General features: G+C 44.9%; 1 protein-coding gene across 1 annotated transcript in view; it reads right to left on the bottom strand.

Annotated features, from left to right (window-relative positions):
• LOC126278518 (uncharacterized) overlaps positions 1-27,770 on the bottom strand; it is an 867,389-nt gene that overhangs the window by 220,688 nt on the left and 618,931 nt on the right. Inside the window, exons 6-7 of the mRNA XM_049978683.1 lie at positions 22,267-22,332; positions 3,742-3,927 (exon numbers count right to left, since the gene is read on the bottom strand). Of these exons, the coding sequence (XP_049834640.1) occupies positions 3,742-3,927; positions 22,267-22,332 (252 nt within the window). The remainder of the gene's footprint in view (positions 1-3,741; positions 3,928-22,266; positions 22,333-27,770) is intronic.

The following is a 27,770-nucleotide window of genomic DNA, read 5'->3' as shown; positions in this document are numbered from 1 at the left end:
TGTTTATATCGATATGTTTTTCTTCACGCTACCAAATCTCCTCTCTCTTAGACCATGAATAGCTGATTACGTGAATACCTCTCTTCTAAGAAGCGCAGTGTTGCATGCAAATGGTTATTACCTCGTTCTTTTGGGATGAGCGATTTATATCCTAAGTATAATTTCATGCAGTTGTGAGGGTTCGAAGTTACGCTCTCGCCTTGTTACAGCATAAAACATGTTGAAATATCGTTGCAGGGTGTTCTTGTAAGGCTGCCTCCCCCTTGATTGTCTGTAAATTAATGACTTGAAGATGTAACATATGTGTCCCCCGATTGTTACAGCTGGAAGCAGCCTACGGCGCGACGGTAGATACCATATCTGAACCGTCTCTTACAGATGAATGTGACATGAACGTGGCAGTACGTCACGAATTTCCAACTTCGAAAGAGGGGTGATACTACAAGACGTAGGGGTCTTAGCACATCTGCACAAGCATCCTTGTTAACGAAGTCAACAGTGTTTAAGATGGCTCTTCTTTTCAACAAAGACAGCGTTTCCACACGTGAATACAGCCACCAATGATGCCCATAGGTGACTGTACAACTTTTTCACCACTGTATGATTCCAGAGACTTTTCCAAGATTGAAACATCTATGATGTATGAAAGTAAACGGAACCGAGAAATGAAAATCTGTACCAAGGCTGGGAATTGAACCTGGGTCAGACAGTAGGGAGATGTGCTAGCTACTACGCCAGCCTGGCACAGTTGCTTTGCATAGCTGCACGTGGACTATCTTAGGACGCCTCCCTTCCAAGGGACCTTTTCAAGACTCAAACGTCCATGAGATATATAAGCAGACGACACCAACAAATGGAAATCTGTATCAAGGCCAGGTTTCGAACCTGAGTCTCCTTCTCAGTAGGCAGATGCGCCTGCTACTATCCCGCCGTGGCACAGTAGCTTTGCACAGCTGCACGGACTCTCTCCTCAATCGAAATTCTAACTCAGGCATCAATTCACTTAGTATTCCCCTAATCTTGAACAGCATTACAGAAGCCCTCCAACTGTGCTGGAATAGCACCTCAGCGTCGACCGAAAGCGGGGGATCCAGCTTGAAACCGAGGCATAACTGTTTTAATTAAATGAAACCGTATGGACCCAGAGATATTTTCAAGTCTCAGTCATGTGTCAGGTATATACGCAGACTGAATTTAAAAAAATCAAGATTTGTACTAAGGCTGGGATTAGAATCTGGGTCTCCTGCTCACTAGACAGATGGGACACTGGACTCGCATTCGGGAGGACGACGGTCCAATCCCGTCTCCGGCCACCCTGATTTAGGTTTTCCGTGATTTCCCTAAATCGCTTCAGGCAAATGCCGGGATGGTTCCTTTGAAAGGGCACGGCCGATTTCGTTCCCCATCCTCCCCTCACCCGAGCTAGCGCTCCGTCTCTAATGACCTCGTTGTCGACGGGACGTTAAACACTAATCTCCTGCTCCTCCTAGACAGATGGGCTAACCATGACACCTCCCTGGCACAGTGGCTACGAGATCCTCTGCTAAGCTGTTAGTGTTTAGAGGGGATACAATGTTGGTTGAGGCGTGAACGGGAATTTGCATCACGGAGTGACTTGTGCTAGGGTAGTCCGTGCAACAGTGAAGAGTCTCTCTGCCAAGGTGGCTAGTTATTTATATACTACTGGCCATTAAAATTGCTACACCACGAAGATGACGTGCTACAGACGCGAAATTTAACCGACTGGAAGAAGATGCTGTGATATGCAAATGATTAGCTTTTCGGAGCATTCACACAAGGTTGGCGGCGGCGACGACACCTACAACGGGCTGATATGAGGAAGTTTCCGACCGATTTCTCATACACAAACAGCAGTTGACCGGCGTTGCCTGGTGAAACGTTGTTGTGATGCCTCATGTAAGGAGGAGAAATGCGTACCATCACGTTTCCGACTTTGATAAAGGTCGGATTGTAGCCTATCGCGATTCCGGTTTATCGTATCGCGACATTGCTGCTCGCATTGGTCGAGATCCAATAACTGTTAGCAGAATATGGAATCGGTGGGTTCAGGAGGGTAATACGGAACGCCGTGCTGGATCCCAACGCCCTCGTAGCACTAGCAGTCGAGATGACAGTCATCTTATCCGCATGGCTGTAACGGATCGTGCAGCCACGTCTCGATCACCGAGTCAACAGATTGGAACGTTTGCAAGACAACAACCATCTGCACCAGCAGTTTGAAGACGTTTGCAGCAGCATGGGCTATCAGCTCGGAGACCATGGCTGCGGTTACCCTTGACGCTGCATCACAGACAGGAGCGTCTGCGATGGTGTACTCAACGACGAACCTCGGTGCACGAATGGAAAAACGTAATTTTTTCGGATGAATCCAGGTTCTGTTTACAGCATCATGATGGCCGCATCCGTGTTTGGTAACATCGCGGTGAACGCACATTGGAAGCGTGTATTCGTCATGGCCATATTGGCGTCTCACCCGGCGTGATGGTATGGGGTGCCATTGGTTACACGTGTCGGTCACCTCTAGTTCGAACTGACGGCACTTTGAACAGTGGAGGATACATTTCAGATGTTTTACGATCCGTGGCTCTACCCTTCATTTGATCCCTGCGAAACCCTACATTTCAGCAGGATGATGCACGACCGCATGTTGCAGGTGCAATGCCTGCCCAAACGTTCACAGAAAATCAGTGTTCATGACGTGATTGTACAATTTCGTGCGGATTCTCGTCATCCCACACCTGTTGATTCTGAAAATTTACAATTTGATCTCGTTGGAATGAAGCCTCATCCGTAAAGAGAACATTTGCACTGAAATGAGGATTGACACATTGTTGGATGAACCATTCGCAGAGGTGTAACCGTGGAGGCCAATCAGCTGCTTATAGTGCCTGCGCACGCTGTACATGTTACGGAATCAACCGGTTCTCCCGTAGCATTCTCCATACAGTGACGTGGTCAACGTTACCTCGTCACTTCTGTGACGCTGACATTAGGGTTATCGTCAACTGCATGAAGAATTGCCTCGTCCATTGCAGGTGTCCTCGTCGTTCTAGGTCTTCCCCAGTCGCGAGTCATAGGCTGGAATGTTCGGTGCTCCCTAAGACGCCGATCAATTGCTTCGAAAGTCCTCCTGTCGGTACACCATCGTTCGGCAAATCTGTCTTGATACAAACGTACCGCGCCACGGCTATTGCCCCTTGCTAATCCATACATGAAATGAGCATCTGTCAACTCCGCATTTGTAAACATTGCACTGACTGCAAAACCACTTTCGTGATGAACACTAACCTGTTGATGCTACGTAGTGATGTGCTTGATGCTAGTACTGTAGAGCAATGAGTCGCATGTCAACACAAGCACCGAAGTCAACATTACCTTCCTTGAATTGGGCCAACTGGCGGTGAATTCAGGAAGTACAGTACATACTGATGAAACTAAAATGAGCTCTAACATGGAAATTAAGCGTTTCCGGACACATGGCCACATAATATCTTTTCTTTATTTGTGTATGAGTAATGTTTCCTGAAAGTTCGGCCGTACCTTTTTGTAACACCCTTTATACATGATAGATGTTTGAGACTTTGAAAGGTCTCAGGAATGATATAGTTTCAACCTGTTGAAAGTTTCGGTTTTGAGTCTAAAGTAAATTGGCAGATCGGTCATCAGTCGCTCTAACACCAGGCAGACAGGACCGCTCAGCTGAGCGCCGCAGCCGCTCACCATGCCCGAGATGGCGGGCGCGCTGCCGACGAGGCGGTTGTGCGAGGAGACGAGCAGCAAGCCCTCGACGGCGGCGGCCAGCTGCGTGGGCGGGCAGGGGGCCGAGGCGTTGCGCCACCAGCGGCTGTCGGGGCCGCCCTGCAGGATCCACGCATAGTCGCCGCCGAACATGCCCAGCTGGTAGGCCTGCAACACCGCACCACTCACATCAAGCCTGTCAGCACTTTCAAAGCTGATACGCCACTTAATGTTGAAGAAACTGAGGAAACAATAAAAACTCTAAATAAATGGTGCTAGTACTGTATTAACAGCCGTTATTTTGGCATTGTTTTATTAGGCAACCAGTTTCGACCTTCCAGTCGCGTCGTCTTAGACCTGTCACATGAATGACACGAGGTACCACTCGTGCATGTACGAAAGAAGGGACCAATAGTAGAAGCTATTTGCAACACAAAACACGACGTTCCCCATTTACGAGGATGACACCGCCGCCCTCGTGCAAGACTGGAAATCGTCGAACATAATCTCACGAATACAGACGGCACTCAGAACAGCCGAACCTTGGTTGGAACGATGGCGTGTTAAAGTAAACGTCGAAAAGTACGAAGCAGCTCTGTTCACACGCTGACCGAAGCTACTGCGCAAACATCAACACTGTTGACATGTAACACTACACGCACGCCCAATACGTGTCCGGGAGAATGTTAGGTATCTCGGTCTCTGGCTGGACCGGAAACTTACATGAGGGGACCACAATGGATACGTTGTCAACAGAGCGCACGCGAGGCTCAAACACCTCTACCCAAAGCTCAACACGGAATGCATACTGAATACGAGGGTGTAGAGGTCCATAAACATGACACTGATTGGACCTCTGATGACGTACGCAGCTTCCGTATGTGGATACGCAGCTCCTACACGCCTGCGCCGCCTGCAGCTCATACAGAACAAAGTGTTACGCATCACTAGCAACGCTACGAGCTGCACACGCACTGTGGATCTTCACAATGAATATCGCCTTGAAACCCTCAAGGAAGTGTTCAAACAATAAGCCACACGACTGTACAGGAACTCGAGACACTCGAACAATCCTTTCATCCTGACTCTGGGAAGCTATGGTCACAACCAAAAAGGTAGACATAAATGAAAATTAATCGAAACCCTCAGCTGCCAATAGGTGTTGTTCGTATACCTCAATGGGGACAGGTGAAAATGTGTGCCCCAACCAGGACTCGAACCCGCGATCTCTTGCTTACATGGCAGACGCTCTATCCATCTGAGAGGCTCAGAGGATAGCGTGACTGCATGGACTTATCCCTTGCACGCTTCGCGTGAGACCCACATTCCCAACTGTCCACAACCTACATTCGTAATATTCTTAAAGGATATTTGCCCATTTGTGCCCGAACTCTGACGGGTAATTGTCACCTTAGTTGGCGCGAGTAATGAGTAAATGCGCAAATATCCTGTAGAAATATTACGAAAGTAGGTTGTGGACAGTTGGGGATGTAAGTCTCACGGGAAGCGTGCAAGGGATAAGTCCCTGCAGTCACTCTATCCTCTGTGCCCGCGGTGGCTCAGATGAATAGTGTTGCCAAGTAAGCAGGAGATCCCGCGTTAGAGTCCCGGTCGGGACACACATTTTCAACTGTCCCCATTGACGTATATGAACAACACCTGTTGGCAGCTGAGGGTTTCGATTAATTATCATTTCTTTCTAGAGAAGTTGCATGGTCATCATTGGTATCTGTTCTTTTAGAACAGTTACTCTCTTCATACAACTGTAGGTGAAATCAAACATTGCGAAAGACTCTTCTACCTAGAGCATAACCATCTATAGCAAGCTAACATACAAATCCAAGCGACGATGTCGGCAAGCCCCTGCATAACAGCAACGCTGACTCGATATGCCAGCTGCTATTAAAGCCGACCAACAGGCTACAGCAGGGAAACCGAAGACCTCGCACACTGACGTGCAAACTAACCGCCAAAATTACCTTACAATGTGAATCTGGTATACGACCTATGGGAAACAAAACGATGATCAACCTAAATGTTACAGGTTTGCTGACGCTGACCGAGAAGCCAACACCGGCACCCAGGAGCAGTCGCCTAGTAACACCACCGCACAGCGTCCAAGGTATTACTAACAAAGCCTACCCTTGCACGACCTGTCGCAGGCAGAAAGAAAACCGCTACTGCTCTTACAACCCGACCCAACTATCGCAGCGGTTTTTTCCTCTTCGCTCTTACCTTGGGACTTTCTTTTCCTGTGCCCTTCAAACCGCTATCCTTCGTTCTATTTTAGACCCAGTCTATCCCCAGATGAGCTACCCTTACCGAGAAGCACGCAAACATCGCAGTACCCCTATCCTGCCAGACCTCACTGTAGTGAAAATTAACCCTTATGCAGAGATGGTAGTGGACCTGTTGTGTTGCCCATTTGCCCATCATGACTGTGTGGGCGTGGAGGGCCTCCACCTCTTATAATAATCGGATCTGGTTGCGTAGATAACCGAGCTTCATGAGCATGTGTGTTCTTCATACATGTGACGCAACTGTCCATCTCATGTGTGATGAGCACACATCTTCATGAAGTTGGGGATCTACACAACCAGACAAAAATATGGTCCGTTGCCTTAGACGTGCACGAGTGGTACCTGGTGTCATTCATGTGACAGGCCTGAAGATGACGTTATTGGAACTTCGAAACTCGTCGTGTAATAAAAGAATATAAAAGTAACGGCTGCTTGTACAGTACTATTACATTTCAGTGAACAGCCACTGTTCCACGCTGATGATCCAAACGTGAAATTAAATTTTTTAAATAAATTGCCAAGTGCAAGGAAGACTCGTGCACTGACGTTCCAGTACAAATTTAATTCTTGTATTGACAGTTCATCCATCTTTTGCTATGGGAATGTTGCATGGATCTCTGCCCGACGCCAGTTCTTTATGTCCATCCAGATCCTCGGACCCAACTCATTCAGCCTCGCTTACCGCATCCGTTTACCTTTCCCCACAAGAATCCTTCACCAACACGTCAAATTCCCGTCTTTCTCACCCACACTAAATACCTTCGAACAACCTACACCCTACGGAAACTCAACACCAATAATCTTAGTTTCTCCTCTACTTTTCCACTCTGGAATGTCGCCACACCTTTATCAACACATTCTACCGACTGAATACATACACGCACGCTACACGTAATCTCCAAACGAAACTTCAACCATCTCCCCCTCCCAGATCAGAAAGTCCACCCCAATATTGACCCGATCGTCTCAGCTTTACGTCCATCTCACCTATTCCACCTTATCAGGGCTCCCTCTCCCTCCCCTCCCCATATTTTCTTACCCCCTTTTTTCACTGTCAGCCTTTCTTTTGCAAGCCCTCTTTTCCCATCAAGTTTTAGCCTCACCACTAACCCCCCCCCCCCCTCAACTCCACCCCCTCTTCTGTCGCAACACCCACTCCTACGCCATCGACACTATGTACCAGCCCTCCATCCTTATACCACCACATTCCTACCGTCCATATCGACGAACCTTTCCCCTACAACAACAGACTCCCAAACGGTTTCAGTGCCAGGAAAGTGCCCCTATTAACACGGCATCATGTTTTAAATGCTTTTAAAAGTGCTCTTATTGTGTTTCATTTTACATTTTGTTATTACTGTTTTAACTACATCTGCAAGAATTAATACGTTTTTAACTTTCCATTACCTTTCAAAAGTTTTATGTTCATTGTAAATGTCCCGCTTTTCTGCTTCTTGTTTATTTCCTCATTTATAAATGAGTTTACATCCCAGAAATGGAGAATCTCGAATGTTTTTGTTTGTTGTCGATATCTATACTGGCAAGATACCGATTCTGGGAATTCTATCAAAATCTGTGCAGTGTTCCTAAGACTGTCCTGGGTATATACTCTACTGGTCATTAAAATTTGCTACACCACGAAGATGACGCGATACAGACGCGAAATTTAACCGACAGGAAGAAGATGCTCCGATATGCAAATGATTAGCTTTTTAGAGCATTCACACAAGGTAAGCAACGGTGGCGACACCTACAATGTGCTGACATGAGGAAAGTTTCCAACCGATTTCTCATACACAAACAGCAGTTGACTAGCGTTGATTGGTGAAACGTTGTTGTGAAGCGTCGAGTAAGAAGAAGAAATGCGTACCATCACGTTTACGACTTTAATAAAGGTGAGATTGTAGTCTATCACGATAGCGGTTTATCGTATCGCGACATTGCTGCTCGCGTTGGACGAGATCCAATGACTGTTAGCAGAAGATGGAATCGGTGGGTTCAGGAGGGTAATACGGAACGCCGTGCTGGATCCCAACGGCGTCGTATCACTAGCAGTGGAGATGAGAGGCATCTTATCCGGATGGCTGTAACAGGTCGTGCAGCCTCGTCTCGATCCATGAGTCAGCAGATGGGGACGTTTGCAAGACAACAACCATCTGCACGAACAGTTCGACGACGTTTTCTGCAGCATGGACTATCAGCTCGGAGACCATGGCTGCGGTTACCCTTAACGCTGCATCACAGACAGGAGCGCCTGAGATGATGTACTCAACGACGAACCTGGGTGCAAAATGTCATTTTTTTTCGGATGAATCGAGGCTATGTTTACAGCATTATGATGGTCTCATCCGTGTTTGGCGACATCACGGTGAACGCACATTGGAAGCGTGTATTCGTCATGGCCATACTGGCGTATCACCCGGCGTAATGGTATGGGGTGCCATTGGCTACACGTCTCGGTCACCTCTTGTTCGCATTGACAGCATTTTTGAACAGTGGGAGTTTCATTTCAGATGTGTTACGACCCGTGGCTCTACCCTTCATTTATCCCTGCGAAACCCTACATTTCAGCAGGATAATGCACGACCGCATGTTGCAGGTCCTGTAGGGCCTTTCTGGATACAGAAAACGTTCGACTGGTGCCCTGGCCAGCACATTCTCCAGATATCTCACCAAATGTAAACGTCTGGTCAGAGGTGGCCGAACAACTGACTCGACACAACACGCCAGTCCCTACTGTTGATGAACTGTGGTATCGTGATGAAGCTGCATGGGCAGCTGTACCTGTACACGCCATCCAAGCTCTTACTCAATGCCCAGGCGTATCAAGGCCTTTATTAGGGCCAGAGGTGGTTGTTCTGGGTACTGATTTCCCAGGAACTATGAACCCAAATTGCGTGAAAGTGTAATCACATGTCAGTTCTAGTATAATATATTTGTCCAATGAATACCCGTTTATCATCTGCATTTCTTCTTGGTGTAGCAATTTTAATGGCCAGTAGTGTAATAAGAAGTGAACAGGGGACTCCAGTTTACACATGTAGAGATGAGAAGAGTTAATAAAATATTGTTATTTGTTTATTAAAACATGAATTCAGATTACATTTAACATCCGCATGTCGTAATACGTTTCTATTACGCTCTGGACGGTAGTGAATGAAATGTAAGTTGTAATGGTGAAAAGATATTTTTGCGTGGTATAATTATAGTTTAAATAACTTCGGATTTTTTCCTTTACATTTACTGTGAAACCTAGCTTCTTGCCAAACATAATGACCGTAGGTGAAGGGCAAGTATCCTATAGGTTCTGCTCATTGGGTCTGCGAGTGTCAAAAACTGACACCAACAGCCATATATTTTGGTTGCACTGACTATGAAGCTTCAATTCTTTTCACCATCAAGGGGGGTGGACGTAAATTTCAACGCGATTTGTCTACCTGCTCGTGAGCTCGTGAGTCTAGACAGAGTGACAGACAGGAAATAGGATAACAAATGACAAAAAAATCTATTTTCGTGTGATATAATATCAAATTTTGCTTCTATTTGTATCGTGAAATCTTACTTCTCGCAAAATTTCGTAATTATGGGTCAACGAAAAGTGCCCTATGGGTTTTGATAAGCGAGTATTAAAATATCTTACATAAATGGCCGTAAATTTTCGTTGCATCGACTTATAAGCAAAAATATTTTACACCGCCAAGTGGCCATACACTTCAGAATGTGACATAAATTTCAACTAGATACGTCTGTCTAGTCCTGAGAGAAACTGTTTTTAACAGTCAGACAGAAAGAAAGACCAACAACAAAGTAATACTGTAAGTGTGTGTGTGTGTGTTTGAGGTTTACGGGCGCTAAACAGCGTGGTCATCAGCGCCCAAACGCATAGAAACAGGAACACATGCAGTGAAGGGACGAAGACGGACACCGAACAAGGAGAACGGCTAAAAGACACAGGCCTGACGCAGTTCCAATTGCTCACATACAGAGGTAAAACAAGAGGAGAAGAAACACACTAAAAAAGGAAAGGAAACACAAGGAAAAGAGAGCAGATGCCGAAGGGAAACAAGGAGGTAATCGTGAGTGGCGGACCTCTTACCTAAAACCTGGGTGAGCCAGTCACCCAGCAGCACATTAAAACCCTCTCCCTAAAATCCGAGGCAACAGATTGGACAGGACACAAAACCGTAAGACCATAACCACAGTCGCTGCGTCGTCTTGCAAAATAGAGGGCAAATCGGGTGGCAAAGAAACCACCGCCCTCTGGTCAGAGAATAAAAGACAGTCAAGTAAAATGTGGCGGACAGTAATCTGGACGCCACAAGCACTGCAGATTGGGGGGTCCTCCCGCCGGAATAAAAAACCATGCGTTAAGGGACTGTGCCAAATGCGGAGGCGAGTGAGGAGAACCTCATCCCGCCGGTATGACTGGTAGGACGTACGCCATGGTCGCGTAGTGGCCTTTACCAGACGCAGCTTATTGTCAGAAACTGCCAGCCACTCCTCTTCCCATTGATGCATAATGCATAACACGAAAGCGCAAAAGGGAGGTTACAGCATGGAGGGGGACGGCACATTCAACAACGTGAGGGAGGGAACATACATCTTTGGCAGCCACATCCGCCAGTTCGTTTCCCCTAATACCCACGTGCCCCGGCACCCAGCAGAAAGAAACCGCCTTCCCCTGCCGTTGCAGGTGGAGTAGGGCATCATGGATGTTCTGGACGACCGTATCCGCTGGGTACAAGTGTTGCATGGTCTGAAGGGCACTCAGGGAGTCAGAACAGACGAGGAACATAAGACTGGGAACACATCTCATCTGCTCCAATGCCCGCAAGATTGCAAACAATTCGGCATCGAGGATGGTAAAAGCCGCAGGAAGCCGTAACTTGACGACTCGATCAGGGAAAACAACAGCACAACCAACAGAGTCCCCCTGTTTAGAGCCATCTGTGAATACTGGTACATGGTCCGGATGCTGGTTTAAAATATCGTAAAATAAGGAGGTAAAAACAAACGCCGGAGTGCAGTTCCTCCGGTTCTCCGACAAGTCTAGAAGGATGCTGGGCCTCTGGAGCAACCAGGGAGGCAGGCGAGTAAAACCTTGTCGTTGGGGGGCCACACGCTCCACACCAAGGGACTCAAGCAAATGCTTGGCACGAATCCCAAATGGTGTCGTTGCCCTGGGACGACTGGAAAAGAGACGTTCCATAGGCGGTCGGGCAACGGTAGGGTACGCAGGGGAGGTAGGACAGGCAAGGAAATGACACACCCGTTGCACCATGAGGAGTTTCCGCCGGATGGCGAGCGGCGGTTCCCCTGCCTCAGCACAAAGGCTGGGGATGGGACTGGTACGGAAGGCACCAGTGGCCAGCCTGATACCCTCATGGTGCACTGCGTCAAGTATCTTCAGATACGAAAGCCTTGCTGACCCATACACGGTGCAAGCATAGTCAAGACGCGATCGGACGAAAGCCCTATAAAACTGCAGCAGACGCGACCGATCTGCTCCCCAGGACCGATGGCTCAGACACTTCAAAATATTCAGTGCCTTCAGTGCCCGCACCTTGAGGTCTTTAAGGTGAGGCAACCACGACAACTTGGAATCAAAAGTGAGGCCCAGGAACCTCACAGTGTCTCTAAAAGGAAGAACGGTGTCCCTCAGACGCAATTCAGGGGAGGTAAAAAGACGCCGAGAACGATTAAAATGAACACACACAGATTTGTCTGCAGAAAAGGTAAAACCCGTCTTTGCAGTCCATGCCTCTAAGCGCTTTATCGTAAGCTGTAACTGCCGACTAGCAGTGACAAGACTGGAGGAAGAACAAAAAACAGCAAAATCGTCCACAAACAAGGAGCATTGGGCAGGACTCCGGATAGTGGACGTGATACTGTTAATAGCGACGGCAAAGAGAGTGACACTTAAAACGCTGCCCTGAGGAACACCATTCTCCTGCACGTACAAATCCGATAGCACATTACCAACGCGATACCGAAAGAGGCGGTGAGAAAGAAAGGACCGAATGAAGATGGGGAGACGGCCACGAAAGCCCCACTCATGGAGTTGATTGAGGATAAGGCGGCGCCAAGTAGTGTCATAGGCCTTATTAATGTCAAAGAAGACCCCTAGACAATGCTGGTTACGTAGAAAGGCCTGCTGGATGGCGGCCTCAAGCAGGGTCAAGTTGTCTATAGTGGAACGACATCTCCGAAAGCCACACTGAGAGGGGCTAAGGAGCTGCCTGGTCTCGAGCAGCCAAACCAGGCGGCGGTTGACCATGCGTTCCAACGTCTTCCCAACACAGCTCGTCAAAGCAATACTCCGATAACTACTGGGATGCGTTCGGTCCTTCCCTGGTTTGAGGAGGGGAATCAAAATCGCCTCCCTCCACGATTCAGGGTACGTGCCGGGTAACCATATCATATTGAAACAGTTCAGGAGTACTTCCTTGGATGGCAGCAACAGGTGCCGCAGCATGCTGTACCGGATTTGATCATGACCAGGCGCAGTATCATGAGCCTCAGACAGCGCTGAATCCAGTTCCCACATTCTGAAGGGGCAGTTATAGGGTTCAGAATTTATAGACCGGAAGTCCAAGTGACCCCTGAGGGCAGTGCGGTAGCGGCAGAAATCTGGATCACAGTTAATAGTGGCGGTAGAGTCCGCAAAATGCATGGTCAGTGTCTGAGCAATGTCTCTCGGCGCCGTGAGGAGACATCCCTGATGCAGCAATGCCGTGACAGGGAGCTGGCTGAGTTTCCCGGAAATCCTCCTGATGACTTCCCATGCTTTCGTAGAAATAGTGGAGCGAGAGATGGAGTTCAAGACCGATTGCCATGACAGTCGTTTGCTCTCTTTAATCACTCGCCGCGCTCTGGCCCTTGCCACCCGAAAGGCCGCAAGATTGTCAGCTGAGGGACGGCACTTGAAGCGGCGCAGTGCTGCACAGCGGGCGCGGATGGCTGAGTGGCACTCAGTGGTCCACCAAGGGATTGGGCGCCTCTTGGGATGACCGGATGACCGTGGAATTGACAATTCAGCCGCATGTGAGATCACGGCTGCAACATGGTCTACGCGTTCGTGGACGCTGGCACGGTGTTCCAAAACAGCCAGTTGGCTGAAAAGTGTCCAGTCAGCTCTGCAGAGGTGCCACTGGGGCGGCACTGGTAATGCCACAGCCTCATCCAGGAGGCGAATCCAGAGGGGGAAGTGGTCACTAGAATGGAGGTCAGCTGCAGCCTCCCACAGAGCAGAATCCGCGAGTGCTGGAGAGCAAAAGGAAAGGTCAATAGCCGATGACGACCCGGAAGCAGTACAGAAATGAGTGGGAGCACCAGAGTTGAGGAGGCACAGTTCTTCAGACATCATGACGCTTTCCAGAATGCGACCCCTGGGGCAAGTAGTCGAAGAGCCCCATAAGACATTATGAGCGTTGAAGTCCCCCAGAAGTAGAAATGGGCGGGGGAGTTGGCTAATAAGGACCGTGGGAGCCTCAGAGTCTATGGCATCCGGAGGTGGTAAATAAACAGAACAGACTGTGAGCCTCCGACCCACAAGAATGTCAACTGCAACTGCTTGCAAGTCGGTGACGAGAGGGAGCTCAGATGAGGGGTGCATGTCACGGAAAAAACAGCAACACCACCCTTTGCCCTTTGCCCCGTCAGATCATCTTTTCGATATACGGTATAGCCCCGTAAAGAAGGAGAATCAGTGGCCCGAAAATGTGTCTCTTGGAGACATAAGCACAAGGGGCACTCTCGTATAAGGAGTTGTAATTCGGCCACATGCGTCCTGAACCCATTCAGGATCCACTGTAATATGGGAGCCAGTGATCAGGGTGGCTGAACTTTCACCCTGCCTCTGTGCTTTGGAGGAGAGACCGTACTGGCCGGAGATTTATTCCTGGGGCGAGAAGATCGCCCCCGGTCGACATCAATGTCCATAAGCTCCGATACGACCCACGGGAGATGTCGGACAGTACGATGGCCTCGTCATCGGACCGACGCTGACTAGTTTCCTCAGGTGGCAGAACCTTCATCTTCTGAGGCTTTGTCTTGGGGGGCTTGGAATGCAGAGCCTTGTCAACAGTTGGAGGTTGACTCGCCTGGGCAAAAGGCGCCTTATGAGGAGAGGCAGGAAGTACCTCAATGTCAGCAACCACGGCCTTGTCCGACGTAGCGGGGAGAGCCGCAGATTGCAAAACAACAGCAGCAGCACAAGTGCACTGGCAAGCGCAGGTATTAGAGCTAACACTAGCAACCTCCGTTTGCGTAGCAACAGTGGCCAGTTGTATCGGTTTTTTGAGAGCGGAAGCGAAAGATGTTGAAAACACAGGAGGTTGCATGGCCTTAAAGAGCTTCTTGGCCTCACCATAGGGGATGCGGTTAGATGTTTTAATCTCCTGTACCTTCCGTTCTTCGAGATAGACGGGGCAGATCCGGCTCCAGACAGGGTGACTCCCAGAGCAATTCACGCACTTCACAGGCGATGAACAATCGGCTCCGTCATGGGCAGGCTGACCACATTTACCACAAGTGGCTATCCCAATGCACCCCAACGTAGTATGCCCAAAGCGCTGATATTTAAAACAGCGCATTGGGTTGGGGAAATATGGCCGTACGGGCAAACGTAAGAACCCCGCTTTAACATGCTCTGGGAGTCTCGGGCAACTGAACGTGAGAATAAACGAGTCAGATTTGACGAGGTCCCCATTGACTCGTTTCATAATGTGCTGCACGTCAACAATTCCTTCGTCAGCCCACTCAGATTTTAACACGTCTATGGGAATATCCACCAAGTCCCTACACGTCACAACACCCTTACTATAATTCAAAGTGGAGTGGAGCTCGCTCTCGACAGCGTACTCTCCTAGACAGGTTGCTTTCCGAAGGGCAGCGACTTGACGGGAACTTGAAGTTTCAACTAACAGAGTCCCATTGCGCAGTCGCTTTACAGATTTCAGTGTTCCTGCAATTCCCTCAAGACCCTTGTGGATGTAAAAGGGAGAAACCCTCTCAAAGCTACCCTCCTTCCTTTTAACAATCAAAAACACATTCTGATTATCAGCATGTGCTCCGTTACTACATTCTGTTAAATGTCTAGCAACACCAGGCGCTGGAGGACTCGCAGCGCGTAGCCGCTTTTTCGATGGGGTGTGTTTTCCTACCAGCGGCCCACCCAAGCCACTGGTAGGGGGAAATGTAGAGATCGAAGGGTCCATTGCTGTCCCACGAGCAGCTAGGGAACTAAAAGTCCGTTCAGACAGAGCCCCGCGTGCCTGAGTAAGCCTTATACAACTGGGGTGCGGCAGGTGCCCCAGAGGTTGCCCGCTTGCGACTGTTCCACCCCAACAGCCATGCATCCTCTAGGCGCGGAGCACACCGAAAGATTGAGGGGCTTTTATGGAGGCTGGCCTCCCTCGCAATCCAGGCGGTCAAGCCAAGATTACCATTCCCCGCAGCACACAACATTTCACCGCCGCGCCGTACGGTGGTCGTTGAAGCATGTCCGGGGGTTACGGTGACAGGACACTGGCGGCGCAGACCAGTCCCCAGCTCAGGACCCCGGGGTCGCCAAGCCCGTACTCAGCAAAATACTATAAGGGTTCCGTTTTTACTGATTAAGGTATGTAACTTTAAGAATAACGAAATCTATCGGGAAAGACGCCAGAGCAGCTGAACTTGTAAATAATTATAGAGAATGTACAAATAATCTTTGAAAAAATAGTGAAAATGGGAAAGATTCAAGACGAATGAAAAGTGGTTACGAATGGTAACAAGCAAGGAGTTTACAGTTACAAGGATGTATCCCTTTTACCAGCTGCTTATAAGATATTCCCATCAATAATAACAGAGTACGTTCTACGCTTACTGTTAACTGGGTGAGTACCAAGAAGGGTTTAGAAGGGGAAGATCCTACTCACGACATATTTTCAATCTGTAAACCCTAATTCGCCAGAAATTAATAAACTCTAAAGGCACTGTGACAATTATTGGTTTTAACAAAGCCTCTGACTCCGTCGATAAACGAAACCCTAGAAGAGGTACTCCATGAATTTTGTATTATTACTAAGTTGTTAAAACGAAACCGAAGAACTCTGACAGACGCAACCTTAGAAGATAAATCTACAGGTCACAGAAAAAGTAATTTTCTCCTTTTCAAATGTGTAATGGAAAAATTGTAATAATTCTGAATGGAAAACTGAAAGACTTAAAATTTCGCCAGTTGTGCTAGGGAGAAAGAACATAGGTGTTGAATGGAAAACTGAAAGACTTAAAATTTCGCCAGTTGTGCTAGGGAGAAAGAACATAGGTGTCGCAATAAATTGCCAGGCATTTAGGGATGATATTGCTACACTTCCGGAACGCCTGGCAGATGCAGTTGTGAAAGTCAATCTTCTGAAAGAAACAGCCAATGTGACAGGCTTAAAAAACGCTGCAATCCCACCCACCACCATTTCAGTTTCATTAGAATGTTAATTTCGTCAGGAGTGTGTCACTCGGTTGTCAGATAAACTTGTTTTTCACCTTCTCTTTCCTAGTGGTTCCAATATGCATTTCCTCATTACACGTCAAACGAAAGCTATACACAAACTGCAAATTTTCCGTTTCAGACACATTAGAAAATTGGTTTTGTAAGCATTCTGTAAAGTATCAAAAGAACTCCAGGCCCTAATACCCTTTTATTAGTTACTTGCCTGTGATTTCTGTTGTTCAATTCTACTGGCCTAAATAAAAAACGTAGCAACGGCATCTTGAACATCATTGTTAATTTGTGCTATGCTGCTTTGCAAGTCCCCATTTTTCATTACTTTGGGGTCACTGTAAGTGACTTTTTTTCCAATTAACTCTCAAGGTTGCTTTGTTCAGTTCTTCCGTTAGCGACTGAAGAGTCTCAGGACCAGAGAAAACAGTATTACGTCATTAGTAAAACGAAGGTCGTTCTGTGTTCGTTCCATTAACCAGTGTTTCTCCTCGTTCCTATTAAACTTCGTCTAGGGCAGCACATTTAGTGATATGGAAACTAGCTGCCTGACTCTTTTATTTCCGAATTTTAAACTATCCTGGGTGATGTTAATGAATTCGGTACCTTTATGTAAATCTCTTGCATTACATTACCATATGTTGGTTGGATGTCTTGTATGTAAAGTGTAGTCCGCTGTGTTACATCCTCTTCCGAAGCGAGAATTTCGCTTTGCTTGGGGCAAATTGATACTACTTTCTACTTGGTTGGTGGTTATTTTAGTGAACAACTTCTGAATTATGAAGATCAAGCAGGTACGTAAGTAAGTTATTTAAGTATCGCCTGATTCCTTTCTTTTGAAGCATAATGTCATTTTCGGGGAACGTTCTCCCTCGGCAAACATTTTACATACAAAGTTGCTTTTTCTCTTCGAATTGCTCCAGTTTTAACGACTTTTACTGAATGATACACATCGGGTCGACGCACAATAATTTCGTTGAGTGTGCTTTACTTGCTGACCTTACAAATTGTCTTGGTTAGACATTGTAATTAAATAATCAACCAGCAGCCGGCCGTTGTGACCGAGCGGTTCTAGGCACTTCAGTCCGGAATCGCGCTGCTGATACTGTCGCAGGTTCGAATCCTGCCTCGGACATGGTGTGTGTGATGTCCTTAGGTTAGTTAGGTTTAAGTAGTTCTAAGTCTAGGGGACTGATGACTTCAGATGTTAAGTCCCATAGCGCTTAGAGCCATTTGAATCATTTTTTTGATCAATCAGCAACAATAACTTGAGCACTTTTAATCATCTGATGACACATTCCTTTCTTCGTATCTCTAACGGATTTATAAACCCTCTTGTGGCATTCAGTGGACTGTCATTGCTTTTCTTACTAAATGTGTTCCTCATTCGCCTCTTGAAGCACACGAACACTTGAAGAACTCTTGCAGAACAATTTTGTCTCTGTCGTTAGTTACTGAGCTGTTTGGGGTCTTACCTAGTAAAATGTCTACTTTACACAACGTAAGTGTCGGTTTTATCTCATTCATACTCTTATTGTTTTCAGTTATTTGTACTACCATGCAATCATTGTATCCTCTTACGTACCCTCCAAGATATTTCCGAGCAGTTTCGATTAATTCGGCATATTTATAGTATTTTTACTGGCCCAATGAGAGGATTCATTCAGTAACATTCTGTATTGATACGGGTATACAGGATTGTTTGCTATCCTACGGATACAACAGATAAGACGAAATAGTGGCACAAACTTAGGCTCCGATTCTCAAAATGCTCAAAGCCACTGGAAAAAGGTACACACCAGACGAGATTGTCCAAATTACCTAAAGCGTTCTTCTTTCTTACGAAAGTAAGGAAAGATGGTAATAATTTAGCGATGGGTACCAAGGTCTTGAGTTGCAAAAAGAAACGAATTCGCTGATGTGAATGTCAACGAGGCTTTCTGTTTCTGACGGGACCCTTTGCTCGAGTACCCTGAAAGCAGTTACATCATTCCTCACAAGGAGGGCCAGGTGTTGTGAGCAGCTCAGCCGCTGGGAGTAGGGTGCAAAATGCTGCGGTCACTCACATGTACAGATCGACTGTGGCTTATATTCTTCTGGCCATGAAGTTCAGAAGACGAAGCCCCGACACGTCTGAGTGTGGTCCATTGTTTTCTCCGACGGCAGGAGGAACCACAAATGTGTGAAATGTGCGTAATGTAGTTGTTCATACAATATAATGTAAGTGAGTGCATATTATCTGATTACCTCGCATATTACTGCGCTGTCTGGTTACCCATTTTCACACTGCCTGACAAAAAAAAAAAAAGTGAAACTCCCAGAAGAGGAGTAGGAAATGAAATGGTACTTCACGGGTTGAGAGAGTATGGCATGTTATTTCAGTGATTAAAAAGTCGTGTAAGACTTTCAAAGAATTTAGCAGTATTAGCTTTCCCACTAATGTGACGTTAACCCCCTAGCATTCAGGTTATAGATTATTTTTGCCGTGTACACTGCGAGTCTTTGATCACTTACAAATTATGGTTCAGAACTGTCATTTACTCTATTTAAATTATGGTGTCATTTAGTCCTTGGGAAAAATCACTTTCTATTTCTTTTCTTATGGAAGAATGTGTTAAGGACAAGCACGTTGTTTCGACAGATTTTATTAACACATGATCCCTGTCCTTCTTAGAAACACGTTCAAAGTGTCCCATTGAAGATCCATTCTTTACTTTGTGTTATTTTTTTACTTATTCCTGCCCCCTCTGCCCAATATGGTCTTGTGGGATTAGCAGTCACTTGTTAGTTTCATTTGTTCTTTGTAGAGATCTTTTAGTACTATGTTAGAATGTCGTTGTGCTGGTGACCATAGATCCGTATATTTCATTAAACAAGTCTCAATGTGTGTGATTTACTCAGTATATATAATAATGCTCTTAAGTGCCTTGTTTACAATAAACCACACATCTGAACTTCTTCCTTCTGTTTTCCCCCATGATAAAACTTGTGTTTAGTCCAATTTAGAAACACATATAACTTCTATTGATTTCGAGAAAGCTTTTGACGGTGTGAACAGAAAGAAACTACGAGACGTAATGATAAAAGTGGGATATTCTAGACATCTTCTTTGAACTATGAAGAGCTTGTACAGGGACACAAAAATAATAATAAAAGTTGCTAATAATAAAACTGAAGAAATCGATACTAGTAAGGGACTCAAATAAGGATGTAGTCTGTCACTAACCTTATTAAATGGCTGTATAAATGATATGATTAAAAATTGCAGACAGGAAATAAATTTGGGTATAGGCATTAATGAAAATAAATATGTAAACATCTTTCAGGAAAGTAATATTACCATACTGGAAGAAAGTGAATATTAGCTGCAAAAATCAGTCTATAAATTACATAAGTCTGGAAAAAGACAAAACCATGCAATATCAATAAAGAAAACTATAATAATGGCTCATCGTGGGAAATACCCCACATACTCAAAAACAATAACATGTAATACACCACTTCAACAGCTTTCCAACTTAAATTTTCTAGGATGTGTTGTAAGCTATGACATGGACGAGGACACAGAAAATAACATTAACAAATATCAGTCAATACGTCGAATGGTAAGTAAAACATTACAGAAAAAAATATGGAAGGAAACAAAATTGAAATTTCATAATACCATTACTACACTTATATTGCTCTTTGGAGTTGAGTAATGAATTCCTAAAAATCACGGTAAAAGCAAACCACAAGCAGCAGAAATGAAATATCTTAGGAGAGTGAGAGTTTTTACAAAGGAATACTGTATAAGAAATGAAGATATTTGGAATGAACTAGATATTTATAATATTAATGAAAAGATCGAAGAAAATAAAACATAATGAAAACATGACCTACAGAAATGAGTGTAGAGAGACCTTGTGCATGCAATACCAGGAAAGAGGAAGAAGGGAGGCAGGAAGACTCAGAACAAGGTGGCAGTGAAAAGTTAAGACGAAGAGTCACGAGCGGCTAAGCCTTGAAGTACAGCAGCAGAAGAAGAAGAAGAAGGAGGAGGAGGAGGAGGAGGAGGAGAAGGAAAATTTAATTTGATCTCCTTTTTCACACAGTTGCTCTTCTGTATACGGTATTCAATGTATTTCAGATCCTCCTCCAAATCCACTTCTCTATGAATACTCCACTAATCTCTCTTTGGATTTTATAAATGGAAATTTGTGGTAAGATCTTATGGGACCAAACTGCTAGGGTCATCGGTCCCTAAGCTTACGCACTACTTAATCTAACTTAAACTAACTTACGCTAAGGACAATACACACGCCCATACCTGGGGAAGGACTCGAACCTCCGACTTGGGGATTGGATTTTGAAAGTCTCTAATTTATTGCCTCCAAACATCAATCAAGAGGTGCAGCTGGGTTCCTATGGTCCATATTGTTTTCTGTACTGTCAAAACCCGCGAAGTAAAGTGACAACACTGGACTAGCGGGTCTGAAGCGAATACCGGAGATCCGCCAGTCTACTCCCACTTTCGCCTTTCTGCCATGGTGTAGGGGTTCGTCTAAGCATGTAAACAGCAAGTTCTAAGACTCGGCCGAGCGATTTTCACAACTTTGTCAGCTTACTCCTGGTTTTAGATCTCTCAGGTTGGAATCAACACGACCCGACAGCGTGTTGATCAGGTTCAAGCAGAGACATATCACTATTTTCATTTAGCAGTCGGCAAATGATTACGTCATCCTTTATACACTTACTTCAGACAGTAGTATACTAATGACAACGTTAGCAGTGTGGCTTTTTGGGCATATTTGGTCCTAGTTAAGTTTGTTACCTCGCTGATCCTAACAGCTGTGTGGCGTGAACATATGGAGTAGGAATTGGAGTGAAACCTGGTTGGTTATCTTAATCTTCATTAAGTTGTACTTAAGGGGGCTTCCCCATCCCCCAGTTCTTGCACGTAGCCAGTTTTTGCACGTGTATAATACATCATTACAAGCTAGTAATCTGACATGCGGGCCAGTTTCCGCCAGAAAGGAGATTCATCAATAGATTATAGTTAACACCTAATTGTTATGCAACTGAAAGAAGGAAAACATCAGTTTACACTTGTTTTTGTAAATTTTTCACCAGAATAACGTACTGAAGAATATAAATAAACAGGTTAAATCGTTACGAAGTATAGAATGACATGGTGTTTTTAGCAGCCAACGAACTGAAATTCAGGAGGGTATTTCACAAGATAGTCACACCACAGTCTTTCTTATGGGGGCTTGGGGCGCGGGTAGACTTTGGCAAACGTACCTGAAATTTCTCTCTCAAAACTCACAATTCAAATCACCGAAGGAGAAACTGCCGCTTTCATTTGTCAGTACTGCGGCCATCAGCACATGGGACCTTGTTCATGTTATTCTTGCCTGTTGATGACGCTATAATTAACAAATAGAGACCGAGCGAGGTGGCGCAGTGGCTAGCACACTGGATTTGCATTCGGGAGGACGACGGTTCAAATCGTCTTCCGGCCATCCATATCTAGGTTTTCTGTGATTTCCCTAAATTGTATCAAGAAAATGATGAGATGGTTCTTTTGAAACTGCATGGCCGGCTTCATTCCCATATCCGATGGGACTGATGACCTTGCTGTTTCGTATCCTCCCCCAAATCAACCAACCAACCATCAAATAGAGTCTAATTTTTAGATTCTTTCGCTAGGTAAGATAAGAAAGAAAAGAAAAGCATGTTTCATACCTCACAAAAAATCTTCGGAGCCACCTGCTGCGAGAAACTGCCGATGATGATCCTGGTGTCAAGATCCTGTAACAAAAAATATAGTGCATCTTCAACAATGATCTCAAGTCTCAGAAGGTCGATAAATCAATGTTGTTAATTTAATGATAATTTCGTATGTTCTAGATCTTAGAACAAACTAACGTGATGTATCCAAGTGAAGGAATTTATCTGAAGAAATACACTAAGATGGGGTATTATTTTGGACGCAGTAAAAGTTTACAAAACGTCTCTTGATATACACTAAACATGCTAGATGAATATCTAAATACAGGACAAAGGGATATAGGCTACAAATGAATGAAAGAAAATACTGTAATAATTTACTCGTACTTTACTGCGCTCATAAAAGGGTGTAGGAAAGGTCTAAATTTATCGCTGGGGTGAACGCAAGTTCGGAGTTCGTACTCTATTCAAGATGAGCAGTCTGTGCCCTGTCACCAAGTTCCTCCCGCTTCTTTCTCTCTCTCTCTCTCTCTCTCTCTCTCTCTCTCTCTTTCTCTTCCTCCTCCTTCTCCTCCACCTCGTCTTCTTCCTCCTCCTCGTCAGTATTATTGCCATGACCAAGACAAACACGATACAAGTCTACCACACACCCGCTATACGAGACGGTCATATTCCTGCCACCCCTCAAGTGGTGCCGGTAGTAAGTTTTGCGTCAGATTGTAGCTACCGTGCTTCACACCGAAAAATCGAAAATAATGATAAGTTTTCTGAAATTAATTCCAACGAGAGCAGATTGCACAATGTGAGGAAACAGATGTCAATATTTGTTCTGCCAACAGTAGGATACAGCGATGTTGGAGGGGGGGGGGGGGAGGGCGTGGGAGGGCATTTCGACGGATACGTGGAAGCGGCGTGGAGGATAACTCAAATTTTAAAAGAACACAATTACAGAAATTTTAAAAGGAGCCTAGAAGAACAATGCCAATAAGCAATACAGACACATATGGTTAAATTAGGCCAAGCACATGTGTGTAAGACCATTCCCAACGATACACAACTAAAACTGCGGCTAGTAAAATATTGCGAAGCAGCGAGGGCCTACAACAAGAGCATCCGAGAGCCATACGATATGTGGAGTCGCAATTGGGAGCGCGGGCTGGGCCTGAGTCTGAGGCAAGCTGGAAGCCGTGGTTGATCGACGCATCGCCTCTCGTATGCGTGAAATGGGATAAATTTGATTTAGTTAATACAGTAAACAGCCAATCAACTGTCGGAAGACTATTTATTTAAACGTGGCCTAAATTTCGATACTATTACAAGCATCTTCCTCAGAAGTGCATGATCTTACCTAAGATATTGTAAGAAAACCAATAATTTCAACAACCAGTCATGATTTAAAATAATTAAAACTGACAATTGCAAACTGAAACTATTGATCACTTCTTTACATTAATTAAGACATGTTACATGAATCATGAAATAACAAGCTCATACCACATGCAGTACTTATAATTAAAATGTCCATTAGAACTGAAAGGAGGAACAAAGGGAAATGTCGAACTAATCGCGCAGCGTCTAGCTATAGTACTTACGTAAAGTACCGTAGAGAGCTCCATATGTTGTGAGCTGATGCCGTAATAGAAAGCTCAGTTACGTAATACTCATGTTCTTGTGCTTTGACATGCCATTCTAAGAAATAATAATAGATGTTACAACCACTATAAAACAGTATGACGGTAAAGAAATAATTGTAATTTACCTGTTCTATTTAATTACTGTTAAGGTCTCTTATACTGGTAGCAACACCAGTAGTAACTGTTTATGAGAACTGAAAGTGGGTGCAGAAAAAGAGAAATATTACATAACTGACCTGTTTTTTATGGCCTCAGCTCGAAATGTTTGATGTTCTCTGCAGTAGATTACATAAGCCTTTGTTGGAGTTACGCTTCTAGGTCGACATTTGTCTTTGTTTAACATCCATACACATGTCCTTCATAGAGTTTTAATGGACATTTTAATTGTAAGTACTACATGTGACGTGAACTGGTTAGCGCGTGTTTCACGTAACATGTTTTAATTAATCTGAACTAGTAAGTAATGTCTCCTGTTTGCAACTGGGAATTTTAATAGCCGTATTGTGGCGAAAAAAGCGCTGTATCATTTGAGAGATACAGAGACGGGCAAGTGTGCAAGTTCAACACCGTGGATTAGACACTACATACCTTTTGTTGATACGTTTTGCTTTCTGTTTTGTTCAACATTCCATCGTTGAGCTACTGCAAATGTTGTTTGATTGAATCGATAACACAAAATTGTATATTCCTTTGTTTGTAAAAACTTTGATGTCATGGTTTGATTCTGTGCAATTTAGTGTATCTATCATTTAAATTCTTTGTGTCATTTGGAGGGAACAAAACTTATTGTATATAAATGTAATTTCTGTGTGAATAATTTTTTTTGTAGGAATGTCAATATGTGTAAATGTTCTCTTTTATTTAATATGTTTGGCTGCTGTTATGTAAACTGCTGACCTTCACTTACGGTTGTTAGTTATTTGGTATGTAAAAGGTGGTGTGGTTCCCCTCGGGAAAGGAACTTTATGGCGCGCGCAAAATGTGGTTGGCATGTATGGAAAGGTGGAAGAAAGAGTCAGTCGGGGACGAGCTGCCAAACTATCAACAGCTCATGTAAAATGAAACTTTCTGGCACTGTGTGGCGGACCAAGACTCGAACTCGGGACATTTGCCTTTCGCGGGCAAGTTCTCTACTAACTGAGTTGCCCAAGCACGACTCACGCCCAGTCCTCGCAGCTTTACTTCTGCCAGTAACACGTCTCCTACCTTTCAAACTTTACAGAAGCTCTTCTGCGAACCTTGCAGAACTAGCACTCCTGAAAAAAGGATACTGCGGAGACATAGCTTAGCCACAGCCTGGGGGATGTTTCCAGAATAAGACTTTCACTCTGTAGCGGAGTGTGCGCTGATATGAAACTTCCTGGCAGATTAGAACTGTTTGCCGGACCGAGTTGGTAGAGCACTTGCTCGCGAAAGGCAAAGGTCCCGAGTTAGAGTCTCGGTCCGGCACACAGTTTTAATCTGCCACGAAGTTTCATATCAGCGCACACTCCGCTGCAGAGTGAAAATCTCATTCTGATCATGTAAAAGTTGTGTATTGTGCTGGTTCCGAGACAGGCTTTTCCTGACGCTTTCCAATGCCTCGGATGGATGGATAAAGAGCTGGAACTATTCTGAAATTGGTATTTATAATCGCCACCAGGAAATGACAGAGTGCAGCAATTCTACCTGCAAATCCACCTACCAACATAAAATCGCCACCACTTTGCGCAAACACTGAAAAGGAACCAAGGAATTATAATAATGTGAAGGATCAGCTCATGTAGATGATTTGGTTGTTTTCAATAATAAGGTAACCAAAAGACTATTTATGAAAACTTACCTTGATTTATCTTCTGTCACATTTCCACTTAGGATCTTTCCCATGCTAAAGTGATTACCGAGTGTCCTTATTGAAAGAACATCAAAGCTCAGTGATTTACTAATTAATGTCACTTGAAGATACTAAGAAGAAACTAAGTTAAAGTTAATGTAGCAGACCTGAGTAATATAGTATATGATGCTTGCTTAAAATAATGTTTCTATTAAAACTGCTTATTAATATTTTGTTGCCAACTTCTAAAGTGAATGTTCTCAAAACTGTGGCTTGTAGAGTTTTGCAAATTAAATGATTACAGTGCAGTCTGTTCAAATGGCTCTGAGCACTATGGGACTAAACATCTATGGTCATCACTTCCCTAGAACTTATAACTACTTAAACCTAACTAACGTGAGGACATCACACAACACCCAGTCATCACGAGGCAGAGACATTCTCGGACCCCGCCGGGAATCGAACCCGGGAACCCAAGCGCGAGTGCAGTCTGTCGAAAATACCGAAAGGTGAGCTATTGTCTTATAACCACATCAAGTTGTGTTCTACTGCAGTAATAGTTGAGAACTATTACAGTTGAAAGTTACATGTTCATGTTTGTTAAGGGCTTGTTTCTTTAGTGTATTGAAAGTGTGTTTGGTTTTCTCTGCTGCAGTGGTCAGGATTAAGCCCCCTCCCCCCCCCCCCCCCCCCCCCGCTCCATTGAAAGTAGTTCAAATGCACAAAGTTACTGAATTATAGAACGTTTTATTTACTCTTGATATTCAAGTCAAATTCTGTACAATATTGTTACTGTTTAAATATTTACGTAATTCTAACTTTCACTTCCGATAAGCCACCACCGTTAGGTATATTACGGTCAACACAACTTAATTTCTTTCAGAGGGTAACACTGCTCTGCTTCTTTATAGTGCAATTGCTTTAATGAAAATGATTTCATTTATACGAACTACCTCCAGCTTTGAGGTTATGGTATAACAGTGGCAGGCCGAAGTGTTATACAAGGACTTACCCCAGTTCACTGCTACCAGCGTAGTGTCACCATAACGCGTCTGTGCGTGGCAAACAAGTATTGCACCACAATTTAAGAATGAACTTAAGAGTTAAAGTTGCTTTGCCAAACTTTGTGAGCATGTACTGTAGTATATTAATGTTTAAACTGTCAAATCTCAGATTGATCACATAAATATTTTTCCCTAAATACATGTTTTTAAGAAAAACATTAGTGGTGCTAAATAATAAAGCTAGGAATCCAAAAATTGGTCATAAGGCGCAGATGTAAGTCAAAATTAACTGGCACAAGTCTCAACGTGATTAAAGCAATATTTTGGTCAGGAGCCACATTTTAAAGAAAAACTGAAGGCGCTAAATATTAGACTTAGAAATATGAAAATTCATATGAAGCTTCAGTTTAGTATAAAAGTATTAATAATGTAACCCCAGTGCCGCACGGGATTAGCCGAGCGGTCTTCGGCGCTGCAGTCATGGACTGTGGGGTTGGTCCTGGCGGAGGTTAGAGTCCTCCCTCGGGCATGGGTGTATGTATTTGTCCTTAGGATAATTTAGGTTAAGTAGTGTATAAGCTTAGGGACTGAAGACCTTAGCAGCTAAGTCTCATAAGATTTCACACACATCTGAATTTTTGTAACCCCAGTGAGCTACCTCTAATACACTCCTGGAAATGGAAAAAAGAACACATTGACACCAGTGTGTCAGACCCACCATACTTGCTCCGGACACTGCGAGAGGGCTGTACAAGCAATGATCATACGCACGGCACAGCGGACAGACCAGGAACCGCGGTATTGGGCGTCGAATGGCGCTAGCTGCGCAGTATTTGTGCACCGCCGCCGTCAGTGTCAGACAGTTTGTTGTGGCATACGGAGCTCCATCGCAGTCTTTAACACTGGTAGCATGCCGCGACAGAGTGGACGTGAACCGTATGTGCAGTTGACGGACTTTGAGCGAGGGCGTATAGTGGGCATGCGGGAGGCCGGGTGGACGTACCGCCGAATTGCTCAACACGTGGGGCGTGAGGTCTCCACAGTACATCGATGTTGTCGCCAGTGGTC

The sequence above is a fragment of the Schistocerca gregaria genome, chromosome 6 (assembly GCF_023897955.1).
Source record: "Schistocerca gregaria isolate iqSchGreg1 chromosome 6, iqSchGreg1.2, whole genome shotgun sequence".
In the NCBI taxonomy this organism is placed as follows: domain Eukaryota; kingdom Metazoa; phylum Arthropoda; class Insecta; order Orthoptera; family Acrididae; genus Schistocerca; species Schistocerca gregaria.
Note: the sequence above shows the minus strand (reverse complement) of the source record. Positions and strands in the feature narration are given on the sequence as shown.